This window comes from Pelobates fuscus, chromosome 11, assembly GCF_036172605.1.
Source record: "Pelobates fuscus isolate aPelFus1 chromosome 11, aPelFus1.pri, whole genome shotgun sequence".
Lineage (NCBI taxonomy): Eukaryota > Metazoa > Chordata > Amphibia > Anura > Pelobatidae > Pelobates > Pelobates fuscus.
Genome location: NC_086327.1, coordinates 127,211,333 through 127,225,379, shown reverse-complemented (window position 1 = coordinate 127,225,379; position 14,047 = coordinate 127,211,333). Strand labels below are relative to the sequence as shown.

General features: G+C 37.1%; 1 protein-coding gene across 1 annotated transcript; it reads right to left on the bottom strand.

Moving 5' to 3' along the window:
• Positions 1-6,918: 6,918 nt before the first annotated feature.
• LOC134576998 (nicotinamide N-methyltransferase-like) lies at positions 6,919-13,235 on the bottom strand. Its single transcript, XM_063435646.1, has 3 exons — positions 13,085-13,235; positions 12,152-12,359; positions 6,919-7,354 (listed from the first exon to the last, which is right to left on the bottom strand). The coding sequence occupies exons 1-3, from the start codon at positions 13,233-13,235 to the stop codon at positions 6,919-6,921; spliced, it is 795 nt and encodes a 264-aa protein (XP_063291716.1).
• Between the last annotated feature and the right edge of the window lie 812 nt (positions 13,236-14,047).

Genomic DNA, 14,047 nt, shown 5'->3' with positions numbered 1-14,047 from the left:
TATGGTGAAATACGTATGGATATTGATATAGCTCCAGGAGCTGGAAAACTTACAAGAATGTAAATGGTATGCGCTTATCTCCCCTCAGGGGTATCTGTAGGTGGTGGAAAATCTTTGAGCAAAATGAATCATCAAAGGACAAAAAAAAAAGTGCAAATAGTGTGATATTGTATAAAACTATAACAATTTATTTCAAGGTTGCGCTTACATCAAGAAAGCAAACAGCAGGCTTATCTCCACTGGCGAGTGGATCAAAAAGAGAATCATCCAGTCCTGGGAGATACAGTGGCTGGTAGAAAACACAAATTAAAAAACAAATGGCCAGTAGATAACACAAATTAAAAAACAAATGTTTGTGAGGTACACTTTTGTAGGGTGGTTGTACGCCTTTGCCTTTGTGTGTATATATAGTTCCTAATTTGATTTCTACCTTGGTTGTTTTCCCTCACTTGTTACTATATTCCCACAATTATGGCATCACATAATGTTTATCACAAAATTCGTCAAGAACGATATAAAAATATAAATTCTCTGTTCAACTACCATTCCAATGATGTAGATAATACCCTCAATAAAAAAAATCCTTCAATTAGAACATTTATAAGAAACAGAGACTAGAAAGTGGTGGGTAATAACATCATTGAAACAATACCTTGCCTCAGATATCATTCCTAGAGGATTAAGGATTATAAAAATTCCAGCATATGGAACAGAGGATAAGCTATTAATGGAAGAATGGTTTAAGGCTATGATGATTGTTCCAAAAGATATATTCAAAGATTAATTGATTTTCAAAAGAGATCATTGAAAAATATTGAGGAAGAAATGAATCGTATAGAAAATGAGATAATTTTACATAAAGATACTAGGAGTCTAGAAGTTAAATATAAAAATCTGAAAGAAAAAATAACAATAATAGACGATAAAATATCCACCACAAAATCTACAAAATTTAAAAGAGATCAGGAGGACTATAAAACAGGTAAAATCAGGAATTGGTTCAAAAATCTTCACAGCTATTCTAAATTCACCCCCTAAAAAACAGTTTTTTCCAATCAACAACAACAAAATTTGACTACAGACTTTCCTCAAATCATCACATTGATTTCAAACCATCTCGTCCAGAGGAAACAAATTCACCATCAACGTCCCAATCACACCATCAAAACACATCTGCTTTTTTAGACAAGGGGCAAGACCAAATAAGAGACACCATACATCATTCCTTTCCCACACGAAACAGGTACCAGACATTAGGATCACCAAAGAAAAAGAGACCATACACAGAACTTGAGGAAAGAAAGGATCTACCATCCCCACCGACCACACACAGACACAACCAATAAAGCATCCTGAAGGTATTTTCAATATTCCGGGAGTAGACCTCTCTACACAAGAACTAGCATTATTAGAGAAGGGCCTAAGATTTACCCCAACAACAGGAATAAAACATTTTAATCTATTTTTAGACAATCAAAAATTCTTAAAAAAACTTACAGTCAAAGTTTTTTTGAAAGACGTACTAATGAAAGAATAGATACAGATACAGATATCAATAGTCCAAGTTTAGAACATTAAAATCTAGAAAACACAAGTAAACCAATCGTTCACTCCAAATTAAAAAATAGATCCAATTTTTACCCTACCTTTGAAAGAGGAAAATATCTCAAGGTATTTAATGATCTTGTAAGTCAGTTCTAGATAAAATCCAAAACAGCAATAAAATAGAATAAATATAATTTAACTGTTAAAGCATTAAAACAACTAAAAACCAATTTTAATTTGGTTATCAAGGAAGCGGACAAGGGGGGAAGTACGGTTATCATGAATAAACAATATTATATGCAGGAAGCATACCATATTTTAGGATACCCTATAACCTATAAAACCCTTGAACAAGATTCCACCAAAATATTTCTACAAGAACTTTGGGCCTTATTACAAACAGGCATGGATAACAATATAATTTCATTACAAGAATTCCAATTTATTTTTAATCCTTCCTGCAAAACTGCCATTTTTGACTTTCTCCCCAAAATTCATAAAAGTTTATTTTCCCTACCAGGTCGTCCCATCATTAGTGGGATTGATTCACTAACCTGCAATTTTTCAGAATACATAGACTCTTTTTTAAAACCGTACGTCCCTCTTTGTCCCTCCTATATTAAAGACACCAAACACATTCTTCAAACTTTACAGACTTTCATCTGGAAATGATCTTTTCTGTTAGCCACTGTGGATGTCACCTCCCTGTACTCCAATATACCCCATATTAAAGGATTGGAGGTTATCGGGTTGTGTTAATCCAACATCAGAAGTTATGCCCTTCACAGGTAGACTTTTTGGTTGCATATTCCTTCAGCTATGTGGTGTCACCATGTGGATGAGGTTCACCCCAAGCTTTGCCAACTTGTATGTGTCCCATTGGGAATGTTTACACATCAGGCTGGGATCTCGTCTTGGGGGAGCCTTGTCTTATGGGGACGCTACATAGATAATGTTCTTATTATTTGGGAAGGCGATCAGTCCAGCCTCATCAATTTCATACACACTATCAACTGCAATGACTATAACCTTAATTCACTTCTAGTATCCACCAGGAAACAATAGATTTATTGGATCTAACCCTATATGTAGAAAATGGTTCCCTAAAAACCACAACGTTTAAAAAAAAAAAAAACAGATTGTAATACTGTGACAGACCACCTGGCACCCCGACTGGGTGCCTCCACCATTCGCTGCTTTCTAGTAGCCTGAAGTACTATAAGCACCGCACCGGACAACATACGCACCGTAGCCCCTTAGCCGCCTTAGCTTGGTTGGGGTCTCGCTGTCCTCAACCCACCCTGGACCTAAGTCCAGGATCCAGCTTCTAGTGGGTGGACCTCTACTACTCCAGATAGTCTACCAGGTATAGCTGTGTAGCTCTTACAAGAGCTAGTGATTATAGCCAGTATAGCAATCCGAAGCAGGTATAGCTGGTATAGCTGGTATAGCTGTTCCCTACAAGCACGAGACAAGGCTGCGTGTTGAGGGTGAAGTAAACTGACTTTAATGGGACCACACTTGGCCTTTTATGACAGTCCCCATGCAAGGGGCACTCCCCCCTGGACCTAAGACTAAACCACAATAGAAACAAATACACAATCACATTGGCTCTCAGATCCAGGACACTCCCATACAAACTAGGTCAATTACTCCTCCTACCTGGGAGATAATTGAGTAAAGTACTGTTTTAACTCCATTATCTCCAGACACAAAAACACAATTTTTTATAAAACCCCCAAAATACCTTTAAAACACATAAACCCCCCACAAAAGTTACATCCCCTGATAGCCCCAATCTGGGCAAACAACATATCCAAAAATAACCCAGATCGGTTCAGGGGTTCAGGAATTTCCTGGGAGTTATAGTTTTGGCCGAGCGCACGCATGGTCCAATGCCCAAAACAGTTCCATGGAATCGCGGCTAAGTGCCGCTGTGGACTGACCGGGAGCCGCAAAGTCTTCCTGCCAAAAACAGTTCCATAGAATTGGGGCTAAGTGCTGCTGGGGGATCAACCAGGAACTGCAAATTTTCATGCCGAAAATAGTTCCAAGGCATTCATGGCTAAGTCCCCCTGATGTCTATTCATGGTTTTGGTCCATGCAAACGGCCGCCAGTGAGCTAGTGTTCGGTTCTATGGAAAGTGCCGAACCAGGGGTACCAGGGGGAATAAAATATGGGTCTTTACAGTCGCTGACCTGGCCCATAGTCTTTTGGTAGAAGGCTGGCAAGCAGGTCCCTCCAAAAGCCCATGGCGAGTTTCTGTTCGCCACAAATACGGCCATAAAAAATAATCTCCACCACCCTTTGTGGCTAAGTAACATCTCTAAGGGTCAAATGACTCGAATGAGGAGAAACTGTTCTGATATTCAGATCTTTGAAGAACAATCTCAAATCATAAAATATAGATATCTGGAAAAGGGATATAACAAATATGTTATTAAACAAGATGAACAAAAAATCAAAGGCAGAAATCGATCTGAATTTCTGCGTGATAACACTAATAAGAATACCAAGAAAAATAATAACTTTTAGTTTTGATTCACCACTAAATATAATACACATGCCAAAGGATCTAAAAAATTCTGAATAAACACTTGGCGATGCTAAAAAAAGATGATATTTTAGGAAAAGTTATCCCGGATAAACCTGTGGTTATTTACAGAAAAGCAGATAATTTAAAAAGCCAACTTGCCCCTAGTCTCTTACTTAATGAAATCTTCTAAATCCCATGGATTCCATAAATATGGAACATGTTCAATCTGCATCCATCAAAAGAATAAGATCACTAGTTTTACTGGCACATATATTAATAAATCATATTCAATTAAAACATTTATACATTGCTCATCTACATATATCATTTATTTGTTACTGTGTGGTTGTGGGGCCCAATACGTGGGCAGAACCAACCGAAAACTTCATATCAGATTCCGGGAACACTTTAATAATATAAAGAATAAAAACCTAGATTACAGCGTACTGAAACACTGTAGCATGTGTACTCTGTTTGATTGGTCCACTTTTATTGCCATAGGCATAGATAAAATTGACACGCATTGGAGAGGAGGGAATAAAATGAAAGAATTAGTTAAAAAGGAAGCCCAGTGGATATATAATCTAAGAACTCTAAAAACTGGTTTAAATCAAGACATTGATCTAGCAGGTTTTATTTAATCTTATTCACTTTTCTACTGCCCCTTTTGTCTTGTCCTTTTTTCTTCCCTTCCCCAAAATGACTATATACTGTTCATTCACTGTTTATTGTCATGAATGTTAAATGTGTTTTTTGTTTTTTAGACCACATTGGACTATTATCTTATATTGTATTTTATGTACATATTGGAGTGAATAGCATGCTGGTGATAATACAGGCAACAGCTGCATTCATTTCATACACTTTACATTATTTTCAATTCTTTAGTATAGCTTTTTTTTTTACATATTTTAAACTTTTTTATTTTTTCTATACATTTTCCATATTTATTTTTTATGTACATATATAATCTCTCTTGGACACCTTTATAATATTTCCTCATATAATTGTTTGCTTATTTAGCACTCCTAATTTGGGCCTGTAAAACTGGAGACATCCTTTTTTCATACATTACTCAGGAACTTTGGTTATACACCTGTAACATATTCATCCTCAACTTGCGTTATCTGCAGTAATTGCCTTCCTGACAATAACGCAAGTGCCACTCAGCGGCCATGCGCCAGAATATCTCCTGCAACATGTTAGTGGACACCGGCCACTGCGGATCCAGACCATTTTATAAACCCTTGTCCGCCCATGGTTATGACGTCAACGTGCGTGTGACGTCACAAAGGAGACGCGCACGCACGTTCTGGGGTCAAAGGGCGATTTCGGCCAATCAGATCTGTAAGAGGCTTATTTAAATGCATTTTTACTTCTCCTCATTGCTTTGTCATGGTTTCCCTTTGTAGGTTATCCGAGAGAGTGTTCCTGAGCATTAATTTATGGTTATTGTCTTTGGCTTTGTTTTGACTTCCCTGTATTCTGGTATCCTTGACTTTCGGCTTTCCCTTATCGTTGTGTCTCCTTCTGTGTCCCTGACCTCGGCAGGTATAATCACTATTCTCTGGTACGTTAAGTCCGGCCATTCTAATGCCCGGTAAGACGTTACCTTTAGTCCTAGGTGTGACACAATTCTGTGTGCTGGATCAACAAGTATCTAAAAACACCACAGTTTCTGTACACCAAATTTACATTACACCATCTATGTGGACACAGTACTTTTTTTAGTCCTTTGAGGATTCATCTTGCTGGGAAGATATTCCACCACCTTCAGATACCCCTGAGGGGAGATAAGCGCATACCATTTACATTCTTGTAAGTTTACCACCTCCGGGAGCTATATCAATATATTTCCCCCTATGTAGCTTTTTATTCCTAGATTCCCACCACTATTTCATCCTGTTTCTCAGGTTGTATCTCTTTTGTATATAACTTTGTGTTTCACCACCCTCCACCGAATACTTTGGGGTCGTATTTTTGTTTATAGTCCACAAGCAACATGGTAGATTTTGACAGTCCTGCCCAAAAGCTTAAAATCTAAAGAAATGTTCCAAAAACATAAATGTTAAAGATTTTTTTTTTAAATCCACAGCTGTGAGAATGAAGTATGCTGAGAAAGTGCCAAGACAGGCATGAAATATGTTTGTTGGGACCCTCTCCAGTGTCTCTATCCCCCTCCTCCTAGTAGATTTTGTTATCTCCAGCTGCCATTTTTATCTCCCGGCTTCCCCCCTACCATCTATTTGAATATGCATATACGTTGTACACTGGCGTTTGGTGCATATATTGGAGGTATTTTATTAGGTGGGCTATTAGATGCTGCCATTTAAAAAAAAAAAATCCTCTTTCTATTTTTAATATATTGTGCACTTTTTCATTACCTACCTTTGGCATTGTTTTGGCATTGTTTTGGAGCCACTACTGTGTGCGGACTTCAATGTAAAAATTGGTGTACTACATAATGAATCTATCACTTTTCTGTCTGTCCTCGTGTCAGATGACTACATACTAGAAATAATCTGTCCCAACAAAAATTTAATTGGGTAAAATTTGCCAGAATTTTTAATTTTTAAGGTTTGGTTTTCATGCCATATTTAGCTCTAACAATTTTAAAGGACCAATCTTAACATCATAATTTCAAACGTTTTGAGTGCAGAAATTACACTGAACCAATCCTCAGCTCAGAAAGGGACTCATAGCTGTAATGATTTATTTATTTATTTTGTTGATATCATTTTCATTAGGGTATAATTTAAATAATTATTTTTGAAAAGAGAGAAACCATTTAAAGTATGCATTCCCTTGAAGATGTTATATTAGGTGAAGTCCCATTTTAAACAACGACATTGCTTTCTTTCAAGGCCTTAATAAAACACATATGTTCCAGATATGTTGTATCATTGCACATTTTGCTTTCTATCACTTCCAGATGTTCGATAACAAATCCTGCATCTCTCAGAGCCTCCTCTACAGACGTTTTATCAGTTGTTAATATGTGATATTTGCTCCCACCTACAGTGTAATATTTTGCATTAAATAATCCAAACAGCAGTAGATGCCCACCCAGTTTTAGCAAGCATGACACTTTTTTCAGGTTCCGGCAGTATTCGTCTTGATCTTCACAAACCAGATGGAAAACGAACAAACTGAGCACGCAGTCTGCTTTTGGTAGAACGACTGGATCTGTAATGTTTTCCTTGGTGAAATCACATTTTAAAATGTGTGAGATATTTCTTCTTAAAGCATTTTCCATTTCATCGCCCTTGAAGCTGAAAAATATAACCAAATGCCTAAAACTTTAACTCATACATACAATGGAGACAAATATAACACATGATCTGTAGCATGTCTTTAGAAGGATTGGTTCTGTTTTGTTTTTACTTAGTTGGAAATAATTCTTGTCAAATTCTTCACCATATCTATTAGACTTGTGCAAATGTTCGGTTTATCAATAAACATTATGAGTAATCTGAGAATTAAGTGATTTATTCTTATCAAAACCCCTCAATTTGTTTTAAGCAGATGAGCTGTTTCTGTTAGTGTTGTATTTCAGAGTTGGAATTTCCATTTATTTTCAGAACAAATCGTTTAGTTTGAATACGCATCAAAGGGGTTTTTTTCAGACTAATTAATGTATTGAATTTTTTCACAAATCTAGTATTTATTTGCCAATAGTTAAATAGATTTCCAGAAATTCCATGTATAACACAATGACTATAACAATGCATGCTGTGAAGTTGTGTTGCTACGTTATATTATGTTGTAAAAAGGTACATCATATGAGGTCACATTACCACCCACATAGCCATGTGGCCTTGTTAAAGGGAAACTCCAGTGCCATGAAAACAATCAATTTTCCTGGCACTGCAGGTCCCCTCTCCCTCCCACCTCCAAATCCCCGGTTGCAGAAGGGGTGAAAACCCCTTAAGTCACTTACAAGAGGCATCGCTGCTTCTTCCTCCGCCGCCGCTCCTCCTCTGCATTACGTTGGCTGGTGGGCGAGACTGATCCCGCCCACTGGCCGGGGAGACCCAATGCGCATGCGCGGCAATGCCACGCATGCGCATTAGAGATCCCCATAGGAAAGCATTGAAAATGCTTTTCAATGGTTTCCTATAGGGAATTGAGCAACGTAGGAGGTCCTCACACAGCGTGAGTGTTGCGGTACTTACCTTGTCCGGGGGCCGGCCGAGGTCCTCTGTTCCCGGCGTGCTCAGAGCACCGATGATGGCGGGCGCTGACCGCGGAATGTGGTCACATGTCCCGCCTAGCTCTGAGAGCGCGCCGCGCGTCACAAGCACACGCTTAAAGGGGAAGTGGTAGCCGAAAATAAAAACGGTCTCCCATTGGCCCCTGTCATCCCACACTCCCCATACTCTCACATTTTGGGGGCGTGGATATGACAGGGGCCAATCAAGAATAAGTTGAAAGTATTTAAACTTACCTCTCCCTTTACTCCCTGCCCTATCGTGGTTTCTGTTTTAGTTCCCTTTAGCGCTTGTTGTGTTCAGTTGTGATTCTTCGTTCTTGACCTTGACTTTGTTTCTGACTCCGTTTATCTCCTTATCCCTGTATTGTCCTGTTTGCCGGCTTACTGATTTCTGTGTACCAGACCTTGGCTAAGTTTTTGCTTTCGCTGTCTCTCTGTGCCCTTGACCTCGGATCATTCCTGACTCTGTATTTCTCTCCTCTATGTCGAGTCCGGCCATTCTAAGGTCCGGTAGACGTATCTCTCTCTTTATTACCATCTGTTGGATTAAATACTGTGAGCTGGGGTAAACTACCGTGACAGTGAGGACATCCAGCGATGCTCTAGCACAGTTTTCTGTGCTATTGAGAAGGAGGTGCCCTCTAGTGGCTGTCTAGTAGACAGCCACTAGAGGTGGAGTTAACCCTGCAAGGTCATTATTGCAGTTTATAAAAAAACTGCAATAATTACACTTGCAGGGTTGAGGGTAGTGGGAGTTGGCACCCAGACCACTCCAATGGGCAGAAGTGGTCTAGGTTCCTGGAGTGTCCCTTTAATGTTTATGATTGATACACCTAAATTATGCTGTCTTTCTTCTGGTAAAGCATGTCTTCATAATAAAGGAACTAAAATGCAAGCAAAATGGGAGCGCAAGTCTCTAGAATTTCCTAGACAGTTTTTATGTTGTAATTCTGTTCAAAACCAGTAGTCTGAAAACACTGCTTAGGTGGTGGTGCCCTACAGCTCTGAAAGGGGGCTCAGAGTACTACCCCTGGGTCTGAACTGCAACCAAATTTTTAAGGGCTATCAAGCAACCGTTTACATTAGTTGCTAGATGATATTGCAACAGCATGTTTTTGATATTGCAACAATAACAATCCTTACTAACAGATATCATAGAAAAAAAATACAATATTGTCTCAATTTAATGGAACTTCCCCAAATCCGGGAATTTCTCGTGACGTGTGCACTTACGTTCTAGTTATGGGCTTGTATCTTTGCCAAGTTAAGGGAGGTCCTAAATTGAATAAAGTGAACAAGTTACTTTTTCATATATGAACTATGGTGACCCTAAAATGGAGACACCTAAGGTATAAATAGGTGTACTTTTAAAATGTTAGGACACAGAGGAGAAACTTGGAGACAGACGCTGCTCCATCTTAAAATGACAGAGAGGCTGACATGATGACATGTTCAGAAGGGTATGTTAACCTATTAATGATGTTTGCAAGCATTTAGTTTAATCTTAAACTCTGCTATAATGGATTTTATATGTCCATATTTATATTTTTATATAATAAATATCTAAAAGACAAAACCTATTGCTTCCAAGACAATCCTTATTTTATATTGCATTCTCAATTATGTATATATTTTAAATAGAGGATCTCTTACACTAACTATACAAAATTAAGATATCTGTATAGTTAGCCCTGCTAAGTTCTATGCTTTAAGACGTTATAGTGGTAAATAAGGGAACCACCTGCGGTTACAAGCTACTACAAGGTCTGGGTAATTTCACCCACTATTTTCTGTTTGGCATGTCTTCATAATAAATCAGAATGTTTCTTCGCAGAATATTATATGAATCATGACTGTGATTGGCATGGAAGGCTTGTCCATAGGAGCAATTTGGCCTAAGAACCATCAGTTTTTCGTTAAAAAAATAAAAAAATAAAACAAATCTATTGCAAGTGGTAAGAGCTTCTAATGTTTATTTTCGGATGGGAATATTTAAATGTTTTAGTCTAAGCACCACAAGCAGTAGAGAAAACAGTTACAGTATATGTAAACACTATTCCACACAAGTCTATGTATATATTTAGGTAAAAATATTTCTCCCTATGTGTTGAGGACCTGGAGTAACACCTGGGTGCAAGTAATGCATTAATGCGATATATATATATATATATATATATATGTGTGTGTGTTTGTGTGAATAAGGGGTAAGATGCACAAATATGCAAATATTTACATGAGGGACTGGGAATTTAAATATATCTCGGGTAATGCAGAGTTTGGTACTATGGTAGTGATAAATAGATGGCATATTATTGGTTTGGAAGGGGGTCTATTATCTCTTAATTGTAGTGATTACATTGAGTATCATGAACATTCTCTACACATTTTAGTTTAGAAAGCTTTATATTTTTGTCACTGTTTTATAACAGGTAGACTGAAGAAAGAGAAATAGGATTAAAAACTGACTTGTAGAGAAGCTTTTTGGATGAATAAATTAAAAACTGACTAATCCTATGGCCTACATATGAAATTTGATTTGTGGTGTCTTGATTAATTTAATACTAATTTATACCACCTGTGAAAGATTCCTATAACACTGAAAAAGGCGGGTGGGGGGTTATTGTTATTTTCATTATTTTTTTTTAAATATATTTTATTTTGCACTTTTTTCACTTCACATCCTTATTCTGCAAACATAAATATTGCTTTGGATCTCTGTGATACACATATTGTGGGGAGGTGTCGTCAAGGTTTCATTTGGGCTCAAGCTTCTGGTGTCATTGGAACCTAGATACCCAACAATGTCTCTGTGGCAGACACTTCCTAAACAAGCTGAACTTTTGGTCTATGTTGGGTAGAGCAAAGCCACCTAACATTAAAAAGGTGCATGATATATGACGAAAAATAATGTCTGTGCATTGTACTACTATTGAAGAGACCGGTAGCAGGATTTCCCCCAAATCTACCTCCTTATTTGATATTACAAAAATTAAACATAATAATTAGGCAAATATGAGTATGTAAAAATAAGCATACTCAATGAACATAGTATATAAAAAAAGCAAGACACATTGTGCGTCTCCCCGCATGGTTCTTCAATAGGATCACAAAGTTCAGACACAATTTTACTGATAATTTATAGTAGGGCTTTGTATCCAAAAGATAATTTATTTATTCATCTGTTTGTACATTGATGATAACATGTTATCATAACAAAATAACAGCACTCTACATTGGGAAAGTGGCAGACTGTTTTTTGTATTACAGATGATCCTCACTTACCGATCAGGTTCCGCTCTTACGACTCAGTCGTAAAATTAATTGGTCAGTAAGTGAGGATGTGCTAGAGAGCATGCGCTAGAGGGAAGGTCAATGTCGAAGGGAATTCCCTGAACATAGACTATCTCACTAGTGCAGGAAATCCATCAAATCTATGTTTGTGGAAAATTCCCAGAACATAGACTAGCTCACCAGAGCAAGGAATCCCTCTAACTTAAGGTCTAATCTCAGCGCTTCAGAGCTGGCCGTAACTCTGAGCCGTTGTTTTGCAGGTAAGTTGCAAAGTGAGGACTACCTGTATTACATTTCACTAATGAGTCTTTAAGAACCAATATCTGTATAGAGAGACTCATCCATTCTTTTGAGACATGTGAATGTCTATGTAACAGAGAATATAAACAATAAATTAATAGTCAAAAATAACACAATTCTGTCCCTGATTGACTACATGCATATATATTTGCTTTCCAGTTCTCTATTACTTCTCTAAATAACTTGTTAAAATATGTTTCAGAAAAGTTAATGGACATTTATTTTATTCAATCATCAAAAACATGGCTGCTAGCTAGATCCTTACCTTGTACCTTGCAATTCTGCCATAATCGATACGGCATGAGTCCAGTCATAGCTTTCTGACTCCTTATGCTTCCATTTCACTAGTTCCTTCACACAGAGATCACTAAATTCTAAAATAATAATTTCTCTAAAAATCTCAAAAATGGGCAATAGATGGTGAATATGACAGCCAGCAGAAATATCAATCAAATAGTCTCCTTGAATTTGACCTGCGTAGAAAAATACCCAAGATTAAAAAAAATAAATAAACAAACAAAGCAAAAGAAAGGTTTCCGTTGTTTATAATCTGGTTTTCACTTGGATTTAATTGGAAGAGGTTAACTTTTTGAATACATTTTGGATATCAAAAACGATTACTATTAAATATTTTATATCATTTTCGAAAAAAAATTCTTAATTTTTACAACTCTACTTCCAAGCTACCCATCAAGGCTTTCCTATGGTTGATCATTTTTTGATGAATTAAGACATAACTTATTTTACAAAATTTAAAACAAAATCCTAAGAAAACATTTATTTTAGAAGCATTATACAACTACAAACTTGTTTCACATAATACCTGATTGGGGGGCCTCCTGGAAGCTTACACTTATAGACAAGCTGTAGGTTTTATTCCTTTATTTACTCTTAGGATTTCTACCACAGACCTATTGTTGCTAATTACGTTAATGTTCACCCTGCTACTCGCTGACAGGCTGTGCCTTATACCAGTACACAAAACGTGTATTACCTGTGGTGTACTAAGGTACTCTTTTCTTTTTAACTCATTGTTTTACTATGATGTCCTGAAATGCCTGTATGTTACTCTGTGCACTGCAAAAAATTAAAAATGTAAATATATATATATATATATATATATATATATATATATATAATACCAATGAGAATGTGTAGTGTTTTTTTTAAATGTATTAATGTATTAAACATTGCATACCTTGCCCTGCCACTTTATAAAGCTGTTCAACTATAAATCTCACAGACTCTTTAGTGATATATTTTTCACTTGTTCCAGAATAATATGTATTAAACATGTCTGTTGGTTCCCATTCATGTAGATGATAGCGTTTGTGAGAGCTGGGGTCCATTCTGAATGCCTGTCGTGATCTATAATGATAATGTCTCCAGCAAGCTGTTATATACTTTGTTAATTAACATTATCAGTTAGTGGATCCTGTTGACTAACTGACATGTGACTTATCATGAGTCAGTATAAGTCAATGTCAACATGATTATATATTACAATGTTTTCATGACTTCAGCTGACCAAATCATTTATTTTTTAAGCAATCGGTCCGATAAGCTCTTAAATATTACACTGATATCTTAGAGGGTTATTTACTAAAGAGTGAAATGTGACCAACTTACAATAGAAATGCAACTTTAGATCCAAAATACCCTACATTTTGTAATTCTCTTGTCAATATGTGATGATTTAAGGAAGTACCGTATATACTCGAGTATAAGCCGACCCGAATATAAGCCGAGGCCCCTAATTTTTCCCCAAAAAACTGGGAAAACTTATTGACTCGAGTATAAGACTAGGGTGGGAAATGCAGCAGCTACTGGTAAATTTCTAAATAAAATTAGATCCTAAAAAAAATATATTAATTGAATATTTATTTACAGTGTGTGTATAATGAATGCAGTGTGTGCGTATGAGTGCAGCGTGTGTGTGTATGAGTGCAGCGTGTGTGTATGAGTGCAGTGTGTGTATGAGTGCAGCGTGTGTGTGTATGAGTGCAGCGTGTGTATGAGTGCAGCGTGTGTATGAGTGCAGTGTGTGTGTGTATGAATGCAGTGTGTGTGTGTATGAATGCAGTGTGTGTGAGTGCAGTGTGTGTGTATGAGTGCAGTGTGTGTATGAATGCAGTGTGTGTATGAATGCAGTGTGTGTATG